At 37.2% G+C, this 21,815-nt stretch overlaps 1 protein-coding gene across 1 annotated transcript; it reads left to right on the forward strand.

Moving 5' to 3' along the window:
- The first annotated feature begins 19,835 nt into the window (after positions 1–19,835).
- LOC105001076 (endogenous retrovirus group K member 113 Gag polyprotein-like) lies at positions 19,836–21,783 on the forward strand. Its single transcript, XM_010857196.1, is given in 2 exon segments — positions 19,836–20,327; positions 20,371–21,783. Coding segments are annotated over 2 exon segments (1,905 nt in total).
- Positions 21,784–21,815: the final 32 nt, after the last annotated feature.

Consider the following 21,815-nt stretch of genomic DNA (forward strand, 5'->3'; position numbering starts at 1 on the left):
TATCCTTTCTAATAAAACAAAACTGAAAAAAATTCTCATGGGATATATACATAAGGCCTTTTAGTAGATAGTAATATTAACAACTTAGACTAAACTATTTGTAGGGAAAGGTAAAAGCTGACATTTCTCCCCTAGAACTAGTTTTAAGCAGGGAGCAATTTGAGATACTGTTGGTACATTCCAGAACTCCCCTTGGTCTTAATTAGAACAATTGAAAGAAACTGTTAATTTTGATCAGCTGGTGAAAAGCCCTGCTGTTGCAGTCAGTCATTTCTATGGAGTTCAACTTTCAAGTTCATAAGCAAAAGAGTTAGATTAAAGGATTTTTCCTCCCGGTAAATCATTAGCACAAATGCATCATTTCAAAATTAATACTTAAAGATTGAGCTATATTTTAAGGTTATAGAGTTGTTAGTTTAAAATGTGACACACAATGTATGAGTAATTCATTTCACAGTGGGTAATATATTTTTAGTTTCCATATTTAGAGCGAAATAGAATATTCTAATTTGTGGAAAATCCATCTTTGGGGAACATGTGCTGATATTCATGCTATACATCTAAATGACAATCAAAAATAGTTTTAGGGAAAAAAGTAATGTGTAAAGGCCACACATGTTGGAAGGGGCTACGATGAAGGGAAAAATAAAGAAGGAATGTAGTAGGTGATATGCCTTCAACAACTTTTATGTTTGTAACACGAACCTAAACAATGAGACAATGAGAAGAAAAAGCAGGACAAGACACCACACACAATTACCCAAAGGAAAAACGGCAACAGAAGATTTCTCATTAACTATCACAATAAGCAAAGACGGTCTAAATATGCTTATCTGAGAGATCTAGCATTGACGGTGGACAAATGTTGGTTTTTTTAAAATATAAATTTATTTATTTTAATTGGAGGTTAATTACTTTACAATATTGTATTGGTTTGCCATACATCAACATGAATCCGCCACAGGTGTACACGTGTTCCCCATCCTGAAGCTGCCTCCCTCCTCCCTCCCCATACCATCCCTGGTGTTTTTGATTTGCTTTTCCTTTCTCTGTGGATGGCAATTACTTTTGCTGCCCTGGTGATTTCCAGATACATGCACCTGATGGTACATGCCAACTATTCTCTTAGATTGATGAGGACAACACTGGCTACTCTGAGTATATGTATATATTTTGTATTTTTCTGTATGATTTATAGTGTGAATATTGTATTAATACAGTTGTTCATGTATATCTTGTTCACATTAAATTACACAAATACCATGATGCACAATTGAAAAGGTTTGGAGGCTACTGATCTACATAATGATTAAGGTTTCAGTTATAAACAAGGTCACTTCATGCCTAACGTGCAGATTCTAAGCCTGTGATATTGTGAATGCATATATTTGTATACAGATGCAACATCTAGATTATTTTTATTTATATTTTATATTGCACAGAGGAACGTTTTCTTTTAGCTACTTACTAACATTAATTAAGGGCTTCCCAGTGGTGGTAGTGGTAAAGAACCCGCCTGCCAATGCAAGAGACATAACAGATGCAGGTTGGATCCCTGGGTCAGGAAAATCCCCTGGAGGATGGCATGGCAAACCACTCCAATATTCTTTCCTGCAAAATCCCATGAACAGAAAAACCTGGTGGGCTACAGTCCACAGGGTTGCAAAGAGTCAGATACTACTGAAGTGACTTAGCCTGCATGCCCAGTGGCATGTGATTTGTAGAAACCACTTTGGATTGCACTGCCTACCTTTCTTTCACTGGTACCCACACAGTTTTTCTGAGCCCTTTCAATGCACATCTGCTTCTGTAACAGGTTATTTCTTATAATGCAAGATTTCTTAAAAATGCTTCTCTGAAAATAAAGAATGGGTAAAAAGTTTAATAAATAATAACGGAACGGTAGGTAATATTAACTAAACTTTGTGACAAGTTTGAGGGTTTATTGGAAAACAATAATTATTTTATTTTAATTTTATTAGACAAATTTTAATTTAATTTAATTTAATTAGACAAACTACTTGTTTGGCTTAGAACAACTTGTTCCCCTTAGAATTTTCTATTGAAATAGGAAATATTTATCTTTGGAGACCTGTTGTAAAATAAAATAATTTTGAAGTAGATTACTCTCCAGTGATGAAAGCTACCTGATGGCCATTTAGATTTTCTCTATCATTGATTTTTGAAAAACAGAGCCTTATAGAAGAGTATTGTAACTAAGAGTACTGTGTACTAAGTACTACTGTGTACTAAGTACTACTTAGTACTGTGTACTAAGATAACTGGATGAATTTCCATGGGAATTTTAAGTGTTCTCAAATGAACTACTTTTATCTTAACTAGAATAAATAGAATGCTATTTTTCTTGGACATTTGTACTCACAGGACATTATTAGCAATGACCTGAATCCATAAAAAGACAACATAGTTCCTTAAAAATCTTCTCTAGAGCTAGACTAAAAACCTATCATCTTCTATGAATGCCAGTAGTAACTTAAATTTATTTCTCAAGCAGAATAATTTTATGTAAACCTAGCCAAATGGTTAAGGAAAATTAAATAACAAAGAGAATATTCCTAATGAGCATTAGAGTGTAGGCTATGCAAAATATGATATGAACCTCTACTCAGTAACAGGTAATATATGAGTTATTAGCAAAGATGAATTCCTTTGGGACTGAAAGGAAACTGAAGAAACTATAAATATAGATTTATTTTATATAAATGTTTCTGGAGAAGGGAATGGCAGCCTACTCCAATATTCTTGTCTGGAGAATCCCATGGACAGAGGAGCCTGGTGGGCTTCAGGCCATGGGGTCACATATCAATGTTTATATTATAATATCTATATGCCAAAGGGTAGTGAAAGTAAAGGATGTCATTCACATGAAGAAATTTAGGACAGATAACTGACATTTACCTCTGATATTCACTTATTCTTTAATCAGAGACCTTTATATACCTATCATTCATGAGAAGGATAAGTGTCCTATAACAAAATCTGTGGAAAAAATGTTATATGAATTAAGGATTTTTCAAACTGGGTTTAAAATATAACATGCACTATTTGCATAGGAAAACTTATTTACTTTCACTTTCTCCAGCAATTATTTGCCAAAGCTAATTTATACTTCCACGAGAAAGTGAAGAAATTCAAAGACTACCTGTAAAATATTTATGCAGCATATGCTTTTTACAGGGTTTACATAAGAATATTATTGCAATGGCAGTGGGTGAGGAAGCAGGGGGAGAGAAGGAAAGAGTAGACTCTTATATGTGGTCTAAAAAGCACTTCCATTTCCCACTTTCCCCCCTCGTAAATTAAGACAGGATGAACAGCTAAAATTACTAATTGGTTTACTGATCAGTTGTACTTTGTTCGATTGATTTGCAATTAATTCTGGTTTGTGGTGCACTGAAAGAGAAGTTTGGCGCCAACCTTTGAGGTGGCTGATACTTAATACCCTGCTGCAGACGGTGGGCCAGGGTATCAATATTCGGTCTGGAGACAGCTCCTACACCCCTGTGTGAAGAATTGTTCTGCTCCCACTTTCTAGGAAGGCTGAACTCGTGGTGTTTGTTTCAAGAAACAATAAAATGTAAGTTTTATAATTTTTTGTTTAATCTTGCGTAATTACAGCAAGAATATCACATACAAACATAACTTGCGTATAAGTCCTTTTGCTTGTTGTCTTTCCTCTTATCTGGACCATAGTCTCCACATCAAATCATATAGTCACACGGGCACATGCACCACACACACACAGACACACACACACACACACACACACACACACACACTCCCAGCTGCCTAAAGAGAATCTGATGAACTTATTCCTATTAAATATAAAAGCGTTAATGAAAACTTAAGTATTAATGTACTTAAGGTAATTTTAAATGTCATTTCTATTTTAAATATTAGAGTCAGAGGGCAAAGAAATAAAACCCTAATATTGAAATTACCATTATTAGACAATCAATGAGCTAAAAGTGTCTGGAAGGCAAAAATACCTTATTGATCTTCATGACATCGTGCCTTTGCTGACTCTACTAATATTAGTCCCCGTCTAACCACCCCCTACTAAGAAAATCATGATTTGCGTACTTTCTGCTCATTTTAAAAACTTTCATAGAGATTTATTGAAATTGATTTTTTAAAATTGAAGTGCAGTTGATTTATAATATTGTCTTACTTTCAGGACTATAACAAAGTGATTCACACACACACATACATATACACAAAAAATATATACATTTATATGCATTTTCAGATTCTTTTCCATTATAGTTTATTATAAGATATTGAATATAATTCCCTGTGCTATACGGTAAATCCTTGTTGTTTATCTATTTTCTGTATAGTATTGTATATCTGTCACTGTCAATCCCATACTCCTAATTTATCCTCTCCCCACATCTTCATTTCCCACCTTGCTTATTTTATATTTCTGTGAGTTTGTTCCTGTTTTGTAAATAAATTCATCTGCATTACTTTTTACATTACACATGTAAGTAATATACAATATTTGCCTTTCTCTGAATTACCTTGCTTAGTGTGATAATCTCTAGGTCCGTCCATGTTGCAGCAAAGAGCAATATTTCATTGTTTTTTATGTTATGCCTTCTATTATGTTATGCCTTGTATTAAGTGATATATTTTCTATCGCCAATCTTCTATAAGACTTTTAATTGTGTCATTGTTTACTGTACTTTTTATAATCAGGAATACGTTAATGTCAATATTATAAAACTATAAGACCTCATTTATTTAGAATTGAAATCATAATTAATACATATTTTTCTGGCTCTAAAATCTTGCTATATAGATGTAAAATATAATGTTTAACAAAAAATTATAAACAATACTGGTATATTTTCATAATGGTAAAATGTCTCACACTAGTTTCTGAGTCTCTGAAGCATGTGAGTATATTTTTCAGGTATATTATTTATACCTGAATAATAACCATATCCTAAATGGGCCTTATTAAATGAGCAATACAAAGAAATAGAGGAAAGAAATAGAAAGAGAAACACTAGAGCTCTCCTCAAGAAAATTGGAGATATCAAGGGAAACTTTCAAGCGAGGATGGGCACAATAAAGGACAGAAAAGATATAACAGAAGAAGAAGAGATTAAGAAGAGGTGGAAAGAATGCACAGGATAACTATACAAGAAAGACCAGGATACCACAATGGTGTGGTCACTCACCTAGAGCCGGACATCCTAGACTGAGACATCAAGTGGACATTAGGAAGTAGTACTACAAACAAAGCTAATGGAGGAGATGGGATTCCAGCTGAGTTATTCAAAATCCAAAAAGATGATGCCGTTTAAGTGCTGCACCCAAGATGTCAGCAAATTTGGAAAACTCACCAGAGGCTAAAGGACTGGAAAATGTCAGTTTTCATTCCAATTCCAAAGAGGGGCAATACCAAAGAATGTAGAAACCTCCACACAATTGTACTCATTTCACATGCTAGCAAGGTTATACTCAAAATCCTTCAAGCTAGGCTTCAGCAGTATGTGAACCAAGAACTTTCAGATACAAACTGGGTTTCAAAGAGACAGAGGAACCAAAGATCAAATTGCCAACATTTACTAGAACATGGAGAAAGCAAGGGAATTCCAGAAAAATATCTACTTCCGCTTCATTGATTACACTAAAGCATTTGTGTGAATCACAATGAAGTGGAAACTTTTTAAAGAGATAGGATTACCAGACCACTTTCCCATCTCCTGAGAAACCTGTATGCAGGTCAGCAAGTAACAGTTAGAAGTGGACATGGAGCAACCAACTGGTTCCAAATTGGGAAAGGAGTGCTTAAGTCTGTCTATTGTTTATTTAACTTATATACAGAGTACATCATGCAAAATGTTATGCTAGATGAATCAAGCTGTCAGGGGAAATACCAACAACCTTGGATATGCAAATAATGCCACTCTAATGGCAAAAAGTGAAGAGGAACTAAATAGCTTCTTGATAAGAGTGAAAGAAGAGTGTGAAAATACTGGCTTGAAACTCAATATTAAAATAAAAAAAAAGAAAACCCCAAAACTAAGATCATGGCATCTGGTCCCATAACTTCATGGCAAATAGATGGGGAAAAAGTAGAAGCAGTAACAGATTTTATTTTCTTGGTCTCTAAAATCACTGCAGGTGGTGACTACAGCCATGAAATTAGAAGACACTTGCTCCATGGAAGAAAATGTATGATAAACCTAGAGAGCATATTAAAAAGCAGTGACATCACTCTGCAGACAGAAGTACATATAGTCAGTGATATGGTTTTCCCAGTAGTCAGGTGTGGATGTGAGAGGTGGACCATAAAGAAGATAGAGTGCTGAAGAATTGATGCTTTCTAATTGTGGTGCTGGAGAAGACGCTTGAGAGCCCCTTGGATAGTAAGGAGATCCAACCAGTCTATTCTAAAGGAAATCAACCCTGAATATTCATTGGAAGGACTGATGCTGCAGCTGAAACTTCAATACTTTGGCCACCTGATGAAAAGAATCCACTCACTGGAAAAGACCCTGATGCTGGTAAAGACTGAGGGCAAGAAGAAAAGGGAGCGACAGAGGATGAGATGGTTGGATGGCATTACCAAGTCAATGGACATGAATTTGAGCAAACTCTGGGAGATAGTAGATGACAGAGGAGCCTGGCGTACTGCAGTCCATGGGACTGCAGAGTTGGACAGGACTTAGCAACTGAACAATAGCTACCATAAAATTATAATTCACTGGCGTACACTTAACAGAAACCTAACTAAGTGGCTTAATACATGCCTGCTTGTTAGTTTGTTTTTCCTGTCTGACATGGAACCTAGCATCAGATGAGCCATGTATAGTACTTCTATTTAAGATCTAGGCTCTTCTCTTCCTACTTTGCGTTCTTGAAGTGAAGTGAAATGAAGTGAAAGTCTCTCAGTCGTGTCCGACTCTTTGTGACCCCATGGACTATACTGTCCATCAAATTCTCCAGGCCTGAATACTGGAGTGGGTAGCCATTCCTGAATACTGGAATGGGTAGCCTTTCTCTTCTCCAGGGGATCTTCCCAACCCAGGGATAGAACCCAGGTTTCTCACATTGCAGGTGGATTCTTTACCAGCTGAGCCACAAGGGAAGCCCTTGGTTGAAAACCATCTGTTCCACTTTCCAGGTGGGAGGATAGGTAAAGAAAAGGAGGCAAAAAGAAAAACAGCCTCAGCTGGCGCATCCAGACACCTGAGCTCATGGTTAGGACTACATCAAATGGACATACCTAATTACAAGGAATTCTAAAAAGTGGATAAATTGAATGAGCACATTATCATCTTAAAACAAAAATGGAATTATCTTAAAAAATGAGAAGTGAAAGTTGCTCAGTTGTGTCCAACTTCTTGTGACCCCATGGACTTTATAGTTCATGGAATTCTCCAGGTCTGAACAGAGGAATGGGTAGCCTATCCCTTCTCTAGTGGATCTTGCCAACCCAGGAATTGAACCAGTGTCTTCTGCATTGCAGGCGGATTCTTTACTAACTAAGCTATGGATATTAAATTTAATATGCACTTATTTAATATCTGTATTTAAGACTCCAAGATTTTATTTTTTTTACCTTACCCTATTTGAAACCACATATTTAAGGGTTATTTCTATCTTTTCTTAGTAAAGTAAAAGCTCCAAAAATATGGAGAATTTGTTTTCCTTTTGCTCATTTTATTTTGGGGGCATAGACCAGTTCTTGGAATACATATGGTAGCCAATTAATATATATTTGTTGAATGAATGAATGAATTTTTTCATTCCTAAATTCAGTACAAATGTATTAAATGTCTATTTTGCATACTTGTACTTGCCAGGATGCTGTTAAAATACAAACTCAAATAATGTCAATTTCTTAACATCAGCGTTCTTAAGTTTATGAAGTCAGTCATGGGAACAGGTGAAATGATATGTGATAAAGGCCATGATTAAGGTTTGTACAGGGATGTTTTCCTGGAGATAGGGCATCTAAATCCAGGTTAAAAATGAATGGTTCTATGCGCTGGGGGAAGTACCATGAGGATTAGATGGTCAACAAGAGAGAGAGGAGGTTAATCAATGTTAATCAATAGGACAGAAAAATAGTTCATGAAATTAGGAGCTCCTGGCACAGTCAGGAAATTTTAAGGAGTCTACTATATCCAGAAAAGAGTTTGTGTGTGTTGGGCCTGGCAGAGAAATTGTGGTAGCAGTGTGTTGATTGTGTGAGGACGGTTGAATTAGAAGACAAAGGCCAGGTTATAAAAGGCTTATTTGTCAATCTAAGAAAGTTGATCTGGAAGGCAAATAGAAAATTTGAAACTGCGTGACATGATTTGATTTTTAGAAGTACATAAGGTAATTTAGAGGTAAGGAGAAAGTCAAGAGCAAAAAAGACGGTATAAACCTAGTTGGATGAGAGAATAAGTGAGATGGATTCCTAAAGAAGAGAGAATTACATGACATGGCAGCAGTTTAGGTGATGGGTGAGTATGAGAACAAGAAGAAAGAGTTGTACATGATTTATGATCTGAACTGACCACACAGAAATAGAGAAATACTGATTACACCTCAGGGTGGACAAAGTGGATAATTCAGTTTTACAAGTGTTTAGTCATTTTTCCATTTCTCAATGTTTCTTTGCTTGGCTTCCCTGGTGACCCAGATGGTAAAGAATCTTCCTACAGTGCAGGAAACCTGTGTTTGATCCATGAATTGGGAAAATCCCTTTGAGAAGGGAATGACTTTCCACTCCAGTACTTTTGCCTGGAGAATCCCATGGACAGAAGAGCCTGGCAGGCTACAGCCCATGGAGTTGCAAAGAGTCAGACATGACAGCGACTTTGACCCTTTGTTTTCTTCTCTCCTGATAATTAATAAAAAAATAATTTTAATTCTTCCATTTGTAACACTCACTTAATACACTGTAGGAAATATAAGAATCTTTTCTTACCTTTCTTATTTAGACTTCATGGGGTTTTCTCTATTCTTAGTCCTTAGAGGAAAAAAATGCCTAAATTAACTTGAAGCAACTTGTAGAATTAATTTTACATATGACATAACTTTTCCCCCCATATATTAACATTGATTCAGAAAATTTATCCTGCTACAGAACAAATTTCAATGAGTAAACAAAGAATGTGTTCAGATTACTCTGTTATAAGTTTCACTTGGAAATGAGAAAAGTCTCATCCTACCTGGAAGACATGAGAGGGACATACTTGCATTATCATAATTTTAATTTCAGCACCAATGAGTTCTGATTGCCAACAATCCTAATCTTGAATCTTACTTTTGTGTAATTTATTAACACTTGATAATGGAGGCCCTCTTTATAAATAGAAAATTGTTGCTTTTCACTAAGAATATGATAGCATGCTACAGATTTATATTCAAAAGAGAACAAAATAAGGCAAATAATAAGTTGTTCAGACTCATAGACCTAATAAATTAGGTATGCGATTTGAAGTATTGAAGAATAGTAATAAGAAAATGAATCTCAGACTCCATATTACTCTAGAGTGCCCTTTACACTCTGTTGTGATCTTGTTTCTGCTGCTGAATGACTTTCCAGCTCTATTTATAATCAGCTACGTTAGGGACACCATAGTCGTGAGCATCCCCCTGAGAATGGTGTGAGGGTTTCTTGACTCCAGTGCATGAAAGCTATCTGTCACTTTATCTGATTGAGCTCTCTTAACTGATGCCAAGCCTGCTTATATAAGGGCATCTATACTTTGTCAGAAAAGCTTGTGTGGTTAGCAAGGCAGTGAGGCAAGATGGAGGGAGGAGGGGATGCCTTTGCTGAATGAATAATTTGATCCATGTGACTTTTTATTCTGATTTTCATTGTGATATTTAATGGTATGGCCTCTCAATTGGGAGAACATGAATTCTTATGGGGCAATTTCATCACTTGTGTCATAATTTGGCATGTCACATTATTTATTTGTTATAAACCAAGAACCCTGATACTGAGTTTAAGAAATCTATAGATCTACTGCTTGATAAAGAGAAAACTACATGTTACAGTATTTGTACTATAAAATCAATCATTTACTATTAAATTAGCACTAGTTCAAGGACAGTAGATGGTAGAAAGGATATTAAAGAGACATAAGATGCAATTCTTAAATTCACAGATAAATAATAATCATATCATATGACACTGATGATAAATCTGTAGGGGTCAGAAAGTGGATAAAACCACCATGAGGAGAAAAAGAAAAAAAGCACAGAAGTGCAGGGGTCAAATTAAGTTGTGAGACAGTGTGAAAATAAATCACTTAATCTTTTTGGTTTGCTTTTAATATCACATTTTTAAAAGGACAGTCTCAAAAAACAGATGTGGTACTTTAAGACAAAATCTTCTACATGAACCACACTGCAGATCTGTGGTTCCCTACAAACATGAGTAACAAATAAAATTTCTGCTTATTATAAACCACTTGAAGTGAAGAGGAAAATTTTGAGTAGAAAAGAGTTCAAAAGATGCATTTTCAACAAAACAAGCTTATGAGAAATGTGCTGTTTGGGTCTAAAGTAATTGTCAAGGTGTACCCTGGAGTAGGAAATGGCAACCCACTACAGTATTCTTGCCTGGAAAATTCCATGAAAAGAGGAGCCTAACAGACTACAATCCATAGGAGTGCAAAGAGTTGGGTGTGACTCAATGACTAAAAAACAAAAACAAAACCATACTCCAAGGGTCGAATCACATCATCACAGGTTTAGAAGCAGGTGAAGAAGACATGAGTGAATCTTATGGATAGGGAAAAGGAGTGAATTTTGTGTACAGTTGGGAAAAAAAGAGTGGGAAGAACATCACAAACAAGGCAGAAAATTGATGAGCCTGTTACTATACTACATGTTATGGCAAGGCCAATGTTCAAATACTATACAACAGAATGGGCATTATGATCGACAAATGCTGGGATACTACCATGCAGATGGTAAACAGTGATTGTCCCAGACCCTCCAAATGTTTATGCAGTTCTAGTCCCTTCCTTGAAACTCTCAAGAGTTTTCCCGAATCCTCAATTAAGTGGTTAAACCTGTAGCAACAGGGACTTTAGAACACAGTGCCAAACTAAGGTCCCCTTCCATTCTGATGGCAGCATTGGTGCTAGTGGCTTATTATCAATGTTATGCCAGCATTAATAATCTGGAATAATCAGATTAGACTATTAGAGCATCAAAAATATGCTTTAAATAGATATTTTAATTTCTTATATATGAAAATAATACTTTGGCTACCTGATGCCAAAAGCCAACTCTTTGGAAAAGATCCTGATGTTGGGAAAGGGCAAGAGGAGGAGGCAACAGAAGATGAGATGTTTGGATGGCATCATTGACATGAGTTTGAGCAAATTCTGGAAGATAGTGAAGGACAGGGAAGCCTGGGGTCCTGCAGTCCATGGGGTCTCAAAGAGTCGGACATGACTGAGCAACTGAACAACAACAAAAAAGCTGCAAAACCTATTCCTAGCAAATGTTAGCATCAGCATCCTCCTCCTTACCACATTTAGTGAACAGCAGGCATCTCTGCACCATCTCATCTAATCTTCTCTCAGAGCTTACCTGACAAGGTGGGAATTATTAGCCCCATTTCATAGCTGAGGAAATTGAAGACTACAGAAGTTAAGTAAATTACTGCAATCACACAGCTGAGTTGGTTGCTATAGAAGTGAAAAAAAAATTAAAAACAATTTTTTTGGCATGCAGCGTGTGGGGTCTTAGTTCCTTGACCAGGGATCAAACTGGGTCTTCCTGCAGTGAAAGCGTGGACTCTTAACCAACAGACCACCAGAGAAAGCTCTACAGAACTGAATTTAATCCTAGGTATATTGATTCCTGAATTTGGCATTTAACCTTTCTTTGTGTATAACTTTATTTTTCTGGGCTCCAAAATCACTGCAGATGGTGATTGCAGCCATGAAATTAAAAGATGCTTACTCCTTGGAAGGAAAGTTATGAACAACCTAGATAGCATATTCAAAAGCAGAGACATTACTTTGCCAACAAAGGTCCGCCTAGTCAAGGCTATGGTTTTTCCAGTAGTCATGTATGGATGTGAGAGTTGGACTATAAAGAAAGCTGAGTGCCAAAGAATTGATGTTTTTGAACTGTGGTGTTGGAGAAGACTCTTGAGAGTCCCTTGGACTGCAAGGAGATCCAACCAGTCCATCCTAAAGGAGATCAGTCCTGAATATTCATTGGAAGGACTGATGTTAAAGCTGGAACTCCAATCCTTTGGCTACCTGATGCGAAGAGATGACTCATTTGAAAAGACCCTGATGCTGGGAAAGATTGAGGGCCAGAGGAGAAGGGGAAGACAGAGGATGAGATGGTTAGATGGCATCACCGACTCGATGGACATGGGTTTGGGTGGACTCCAGGAGTTGATGATGGACAGGGAGGCCTGGCGTGCTACAGTTCATGGGGACGCAAAGAGTTGGATACGACTGAGCTACTGAACTGAACTGAACTGAACTGTGTATAAAGCTGAAGGCAGAGGCCTTGGAACAGAAAACCTCAGAGGTTGCCTGCCTAAACGAAGAGGGGAACATCACTTTGTGGCTAAGATTAGAGGTTATAAAGCCAGAATGCCCAAGTTCAATTGGACTAGTTACTAAGCCTCTCTGAACCTCAGTTTCCCAGAGATGATAAGGGTGTACTTCCCCCATGTACTATTTTGCAAACAAAATAGGTGCAAAGCTTCGAGAAATGCCTGACAGTCATTTCTCTGGAGGCATCACTTTTTATTGACAATGTGGCTCTTTCAGGGTCTTCTAAAGGAGTCTGAGTGCCTTGTTGTTCAGTCTTGAAGTAGTGTCTGACTCTTTGTGACCTCATGAACTACAGCACGCCAGGGTTTCCTGTCCTTCACTATCTCTCAGAGTTTGCTCAGACTCATGTCCATTGAGTTAATGATGCCATCAACCATCTCATCCTCTGTTGTCTGCCTTTTCCTCCAGCCTTCAATCTTTCCCAGCATCAAGGTCTTTTCAATGAGTCAGTTCTTCACATCAGGTGGCCAAAGTATTGGAGCTTCAGCTTCAGCATCAGTCCTTCCAATGAATATTGAGGGTTGATTTCTTATACATGATTATACATTTGTAATGTGTATGTTGTAATACACATATGTAATAATATGTGTCCAGATTGAATTCTTGTTGAATTAGTTTTCTGTGTGCCACCTGTTAAATGCTGCTTTTTGTCAAGAATATGCTTTATATAGTACATTATTGGAAAATATTAATATTTGGATTTTAGAGAAAGCATTAATGTTTCATTTCCAGTAGAATAAATCTAGGTGTGATGCCTGCTAATTCAATTTTGTGTGCATGTTTCTTCATCATTAAATATGTATTTATATAATAATTGGCTTAATTATAAAAATATGCAGTTATTTGTATGTTCTATGCTCTAAAGAGCTAAAATAATTATTTTAACTTTGATTAATATTATAGTGAATTATTTATTGGGGCTTCCCTAGAGGCTCAGATGGTAAAAAATCTGCCTGCAATGCAGGAGACTCAAGTTTGATCCCTGGGTCAGGAAGATTCCCTGGAGAAGAAAATGGCAACCCTCTCCAGTATCTTGCCTGGAGAACTCCATGGACAGAGGAGCCTGGCAGGCTACAGTCCACAGGGTCACAAAGAGTCAGACATGACTGAGTGACTAATATTTTCTTTTTTTTCCTTCTTGTTCTAGAGAGCTAAACTAGTTATTTTAACTTTGATTAATGGTAGAATGAATTATTTATTGAAAGGGAATTCTAAAAAGAGAGGAATCAAGTGTATTTTTGTTTCAAAAATTTAATAAAAATTGTTTAAGTGAAAGATTATTACCCATGCATACGTGCATGCTTAGTCGCTTCAGTCCTGTCTGACTCTCTGCGACCCTATGGACCATGGCCTGCCAGGCTCCTATGTCCATGGGATTCTCCAGGCACGAATACTGGAGTGGGTTGCCATTTATTATTACCAGAATCTTCTTTTTAAAAAAATCAAATATTTCATATTTTCATTTTATTAGGGAGAACTATTACTTCAATGGAATTTGTGAGTTCCAAAATTAAACTTAGTTATTTAAAACATAGACAATTGTGTATTTACATATATGTCCCTAGGACCCCCTAAAAAGGCATGCTTTTTGTCAACAGTAGTTTTACAAGGTCCTTATTTTTGCATGCAATTTAATAATGAATTGTTGAAACAAAGCACTTTAATTTCCCAACATTCCAAGTTACATTCTCATTCTTGTTTTTGTTACTAAGGCTGTTGCTTTCAAATAATTGGAATTTATTGTTTAAGGGCTTCTTGGTTTCCTTAAATCAATCAACTATCCTCTGCTTATGGCTTCCTTGTGATTGCTTTTATCATTTTAGATAAAGAAATAGGAAAATTTTAGAAAAAAAAATTATATATACTTTAGCTCCGAATTTGCTGCTTGCACATGTTATGCTTATTCAACTTTAGGTTCAAAATTCTTTATACGCCTGTGTTCTGTGTGTGTCTGTGCTTGTGTTCTTTGTGTTGCATGCCAATTGCAAAATGTATGAAATTATTTTCTAAACTTTTCTCCTTAGTAACAAATATATTATTTTCAATTTAATTTTGATTAAAGCTGGGTTATTTTATTATGAAACAATGATAATAAATTATAATAAAAGAAGAATCAGAGATCAGAAATTGTCCTTGCCGTCCATATTCAAAGATTCAGTAAATATTTGTTAAAGTGAAAGATCATTATAAGAAAATATGTTTCTTTCTATTCAGTTTCCTATAAAGGTAGGGGGTGAGCAGTGGAATTAGTTATCTGGGATTTCTTGAATTTAATTGCCTCAAAGTTTTGACATGCTACTTAGCAAATTTTCTTACCTAAAACAAATACCTTCTCTATTTCTCTGTATGTTGAGATGTAGAGTTGAACTCACCAAGCTGTCTTTCATATCCCTCACTCATTCTTTTACATGTTTAACAAGTTGAGAACTCAAAAATGATTCATGAATCTCATTCTTTAAAGTTGTTTTTTACCCCCAACAAAACCATCATTCTTCTGAATCCACTAGCTCCTAGGGGAGAGGGATAGAAGCTTTGGATAAGAATGTTCTAAAATACAACAGATTTTTAAGAAGCATCTGAATATGTCCCTAATTTATCATATGACACAAGATGAGAGAGTTATTTGTTTTGGGGCAAATTCAAGTTAAGAGGAAGGTCTGTATTTAATTACTGGATGAAAAAAAAGATAATTATGGTTAAGAACTGAAAATAGTATTTGTTTAATTTCCCACTATTAATAAAAAGTAAACTCTCTATTATGTGGATTATGGTGTTGACTTAAAGAATATTCACAACATAAAAGTTGAGAGTTATGTTTTATTCAGTGAGAACTTTTAACACTCCAAGTCTGAGAGACAGTATTTTAAGTGATCCTGTGAGACCTGCTCTGAGGAGGCAGGGAGAGGAACCAGTTTATATTGAAACTTTGCAACAAAGGGCAGGTAGTCTGAAGAGCAAAAGTATTTTTGTGAATTAAAACAAACAAACAAAACAGATATTCCAAGTTAAAGAATTTAGCACTTTTCTGTTTATGGTTACAAGAGAAGACTTGGGCTCACTGAAATCATTCCTTTAATATACACCTCAGCAGTCTGGGGCCAGATTCCTGTGTTTTCATATCTTGAGCTTCCTTTTCTCAGGATCACCTTAGGGAGTGGCTACAGTCTGTTGGCTGTGAGATACCAGGTATTCTTCTTCCTGGGTTACTTCAGGGCTCAGTAGCTAGCATTGGAAGGATGTGATCACTGATGACTGCCATCTCAATGGCATGTGGACATTTATATCCCAGTTGTTCATAGATAATCAGTTGATAAATATAACAGAAGATCAACAATGCATCCATGAACTCAGAAAAATTGTAATAATAAGAGGATGAGATTTGGAATAAAACAGATTGGATTTCTATTCCTACTGATCACTAACATCCTGTCATTTGATTTTCCCTTATATTTTCATAAAGGTTAAATGGGAAATGTCATGTAAGAAGATTATTTTCAGTCTTTAGCTAAGTATATTTTAATTACCCCTGCTGTTATCTTCCCACTTTGGCCGCATTCCTCCCCTTTTCTTCTTTACCTGTTTCCACATATCTATTGATACACAGATTTCACCCCATTGTCTTTCCCTTGTACTTCTTTTCCCTTGTCTGTATTCTGAGGTGTAGTCAACTCATATGTCTTTGTCAACTGTGCACAGGACTCCCACATCTCCAGCTTTCACACTGAACTGCTCCAGATCTTACATCTTCTTACTTATTCTCCATGAGTAATGTTTCTTTCACACTGAAACTGCTGCAGATCTGACATTTTCTTACTTTTCTCCATGAGTAATGTTTCTTTACCTGTTCTGTTTTACGTAAAATTATTGAGGTACAACCATTATTTACATCCATCCTCTGTAGATCGTTCCTTTGTCTTTTAATCTTTTATTATTGAAAAAATGCTCATTTTATTGTCCAGATACTAGTGCTCATTAGATTTTCTTTTCTTTTCCTTTGTAATTAAACAAGTTGGTATCTTTTTTCATTAATTTACTTAGAACACAGGGAGCTAATGAGTTTAATTTGAATTTTTGTTATAAATAAACTATATTATTCAAAATTGTATAACTAATTCATGCTGCATTTTAGAATTTCATTTTTAAAATTCAGGCTAGAATGTTTATGTATCAAGCTTCTTGCCTTGAATTTGAAGATAAAATATGTAAAATAACACCCACTAATTAAAAACTAATTTAGAAGAAACAGGGGCCATAAATTTTAACTTAGAAATTTTATAGGGTCTTGTTTCAGAGAAACAGTCTAATCCTTAATTTTGAAAAGGGTATAGTTCCAAGAGGTTTGGCAAACACAGCCAAGATTTAGATGGCTCCATCATTCCTCAAAATATCATCCTATCTTTTTGTAGTCAACTCGTCCTGCCAATCCTAGGCCTTGCCAGCCATGATCTGTTTGCTTTTTGTCTCTATGGTATTGCCTTTTACCAAATGTAATATAAATAAAACCATTTAGCTGTATTCTTTGGGCCTGGCTCTCTTCACTTAGCAAGATGAGTTTGCAATTTATCCATTTTGTCACGTATATCAATAGTGTTGTTACTTTTTATTGCATATTAGTATTTCATTATAATGTTAATATTAGTATTCCATTATATGAGGGTACTAGTTTGTTTAGCCGTCACCAGTTAAGGGACATTTGAGTTGTTTCCAGTTTTTGACAATCCAGTTTTCGAGGAAAGCTGCTGTAAATATTTTCATATAGATTTTTGTGTGAACACAAGTTTTCATTTCTTTTCAGTAAATACCTAGTTTAGAATTGCTAGGTGTTATGGTAAATACGTGTTTAATTTTAAAAAACATTGCATAGGTGCGTGGATTTATCTCTGGGCTTTCTATTTTGTTTCATTGATATATATTTCTGTCTTTGTGCCAGTACCATACTGTCTTATCTTTGACAAAGGAGGCAAGAATATGCAATGGAAAAAAGACAGTCTTTTTAACAAGGGGTGCTGGGAAAACTGGTCAACTACTTGTAAAAGAATAAAACTAGAACACTTTTTAACACCATACACAAAAACAAACTCAAAATGGATTAAAGATATAAACATAAGACCAGAAACTATAAAACTCCTAGAGGAAAACATAGGCAAAACACTCTCTGACATAAATCACAGCAGGATCCTCTAAGACCCACCTCCCAGAGTAATGGAAATAGAAACAAAAGTTAACAAATAGGACCTAATTAACCTTAAAAGCTTTTGCACAACGAAGGAAACTATAAGCAAGATGAAAAGACAGCCTTCAGAATGGGAGAAAATAATAGCAAATGAAGCAACTGACAAATAATTAATCTCAAAAATATACAAGCAACTCCTGCAGCTCAATTCCTGAAAAATAAATGACCCAATCAAAAAATGGGCCAAAGAACTAAATAGACATTTCTCCAAAGAAGACATACAACTAAAAAACACGTGAAAAGATGCTCAACATCACTCATTATCAGAGAAAAGCAAATCAAAACCACAATGAGGTACCATCTCACAATGGTCAGAATGGCTGCTATCCAAAAATCTACAAACAATAAATGCTGGAGAGGGTGTTGAGAAAAGGGAACCCTCTTACACTGTTGGTGGGAATGCAAACTAGTAGAGCCACTATGGAGAACAGTGTGGAGATTCCTTAAAAATCTGGAAATAGAACTGCCATATGATCCAGCAATCCCACTGCTGGGCATACACACTGAGGAAACCAGAATTGAAAGAGACACGTGTACCCCAATGTTCATCACAGCACTTTTTATAATAGCCAGGACATGGAAGCAACCTAGATGTCCATCGGCAGATGAATGGATAAGAAAGCTGTGGTACATATACACAATGGAGTATTAATGCATTTGAATCAGCTCTAATGAGGTGGATGAAACTGGAGCTTATTAGACAGAATGAAGTAAGCCAGAAAGAAAAACACCAATACTGTATACTAATGCATATGTATGGAATTTAGAAAGATGGTAACAATAACCCTATATGTGAGACAGCAAAAGAGACACAGATGTATAGAACAGTCTTTTGGACTCTGTGGGAGAAGGCGAGGGTGGGATGATCCGAGAGAATAGCATTGAAACATGTATATTATCATATGTGAAACAGATTGCGAGTCCAGGTTCGATGCATGAAACAGGGTGCTCAGGGCTGGTGCACTGGGATGACCCAGAGGGATGGGATGGGGAGGGAGATGAGAGAGGAGTTCAGGATGGGGAACACATGTACAGCCATGGCTGATTCATGAATAAATATATAAAAAAAAATAAAAGACATTGCAAGCCTATTTTCTAAAAAATCCTGCAGTATGTGTTTCCACAAGTAATGAATTGATGTTCAGTTTTTCTAAGTCTTTGCAGCTATGTGGCATTATTAATTCCTTCTCCTTTTAAAAAAATTAAAATTTATTGTCATTTTGTTAGATACATAGTGGTATCTGGTACCACTACAATGGTGGTATAAAATTATTTGCATTTCTTTAAAGACAAATAATTATGAGTATATTTTCATTTGTATTTTACCATCAGTATGTCTTTTTGGTGATCCGTCTGCTCAAAAGTTTTGTGAATTTTTTATTGGATTGTTTTCTTACTCTTGAATTTACTTTACTCTTTGCGGGGAGCTGCCCGTGAGAACGGGGTCCTTTGTCTGAAGGACACAGGTCTGGGAGCTGCCTCAGTCCTTGAGGGTTTGCTTGCAAACATAGCTCTCTGTCCCGCCACCCCAGAGATTAGGCGCTTATTTACTGCAGGCACCTGGAGTTCTGTGCAAACTTCTCACGCACAGAGAAATGTTATCTGGTGTAAGAAATAATAACAGGGAGCCATTCCCATGCTCTCAAGATTTCTTGTGACTGTTTGTAAGATGTATAGGCCAACCAAGAAAAAATGTCAACTGTCTTGTCTTTCTCACGCTTTTCTGTATAAATATGAGATGTTGAATAAAGTTGGTGTCAGACTGCGTCCCTTCGTGGTGACGTGTCTGAACCTCTCGACCCCATCTTTGTAATCTCTTGCTTTAGTTTCTTTCTTAGCCCCGCCGTGCACGTTCTCGGGACCTGATCGACTTTGCCGGCTGGCTCCGGCAGGTGGCGCCCGAACAGGGACTCGACAATCGGAGTGCGACGACGGCTGCTGCCCGCCAAGATTGAGGTAAGTGAAGAGGAATTCCTAAGTAATTAAAAGTGAAGGGCAGGGAGGGTGATTGTCGAGAGTAATAAATCATGGGACAAGGCAATAGCCGCCAGTTATTTGTACATATGTTGAAAACTATGTTAAAAGGTAGGGGAATTCATGTAAATAAGTTACAGCTAGAAAAGTTTTTACTTTTTATAGCAGAGGTTTGTCCTTGGTTTCCAGAGGAAGGAACAGTTAGTCTGGAAACTTGGAAAAAGGTAGGAAAACAATTGCAGACATATTATTCCTTACATGGTCCCAATCGTGTTCCTGTGGATGCTTTTTCTTTGTGGACTCTCATAAGAGACTGCCTGGATCCTGAACATGAGGGACATAAAATTCAAACGGCTCTCAGGGATTCCACAGGACCCGAAGTTACAGAGCCTTCTGCCCCTCCACCTGAGCCGCTTTATGCTGTGCCTGAGGGAACAGCTTATAAGGCTGGAGGGAGTGATGATGTGTTAAGCTCTGATGAACAGAAAGAGTTAAATGAACAAGCGGCTCAGTACCATAGAGAGGATATGCCTTGGGAGATGATGGTTAACATGGAATCCCCCACCCCCGGGAAAAGGGGAATTAAAGCATTCAGGGCTTTCTGAAGAACAGCTGGAGAATTTAATTCAGAAGATTGTTATAGCAGTAAAAAAGGATGCACAGGGAGACTCCCACTCCAGCCAGCCTGCGCCTCCAGCATATCCTCCCTCGGTTCTTGCTGGACTCGATCCACCTCCGCCTTTCGTAGAACCGCGAGAGCTTATATCTATCCCTGCTTCTTTGCCCGGTGAAAACATAAAAATTAAAAGTGAGATATTATTATCTCCTCTTCAACAAACAATTAAGCGAGCTAATGAAGAAGGAGAACATATTCCCGGGTTTTCAGGAATCTATCCAGTGTTTGAAAATGCTCAACGGCAGAGGTATTATGAGCCGCTGCCCTTTAAGCAACTGAAAGAGTTAAAAATGGCTTGTGCACAATATGGCCCGACTGCGCCGTTTACTCAGGCTATTATAGAGGCTTTAGGAAATCAAAATCTGCCACCTAATGATTGGAAACAGGTTGCTTGAGCTTGTTTATCTGGAGGAGATTATTTACTATGGAAATCTGAGTTTGCTGAGCAATGTGGGATCATAGCCGATATCAATCGGCGACAGGGACTGAACACCACTTATGAAATGATGGTGGGAGAGGGAGAATATTGAGACACTAATAGTCAACTTAATTATTTACCTGGAGCCTACCCTCAGATTAGTGCTGCGGCTCTACAAGCATGGAAAAAGCTTCCAAATTCTGATAAAACGTCTGAAGATTTATCTAAAATTCGCCAGGGGCCAGATGAGCCATATCAGGATTTTGTTGCCCACCTGCTTGAGACAATTGGTAAAATGATAGGGGATGAGCAGGCGGGGATGGTGTTGACTAAACAGCTTGCTTATGAGAATGCCAATTCGGCTTGTCAAGCTGCCCTGAGACCTTACAGGAAAAAGGGAGGCTTATCTGACTATATACGGATTTGTGCTGATGTCGGCCCTTCATACGTTCAAGGCATAACTTTGGCCGCGGCATTACAAGGAAAGACAGTCAAAGAAGTACTGTATCAACAACAAAAGCGGGATAAAACTAGTGGTCGGCTTCGAATCCCTGGCTCTGGCTGCTTTTCTTGTGGCCAGATGGGTCATCAGGCTGCCCATTGCCCACAGAAGCAGGCCCGGAGACCTGCTCAAACCCCTAACCTTTGTCCTAGGTGTAAGAAAGGCAGACACTGGGCAAGGGATTGCCGTTCTAAAACTGACTTACAGGGAAAGCCACTTCCTCCGGTCTCGGGAAACTGGGTGAGGGGCCAGCCCCAGGCCCCGAAACAATGTTATGGGGCGATGCAAAATCTGACCAAATTGGAGACGCTTCAAGGCCAAAACGCAGAACTGTTACCGAGTTGTTCAGAGCAACTGCAGGGAGTGCAGGATTGGACCTCAGTTCCTCCACCTACACAGTATTAACTCCAGAAATGGGCATGCAGGCTTTGCCAACT

This window comes from Bison bison, unplaced genomic scaffold, assembly GCF_000754665.1.
Source record: "Bison bison bison isolate TAMUID 2011002044 unplaced genomic scaffold, Bison_UMD1.0 scf7180017864378, whole genome shotgun sequence".
Lineage (NCBI taxonomy): Eukaryota > Metazoa > Chordata > Mammalia > Artiodactyla > Bovidae > Bison > Bison bison.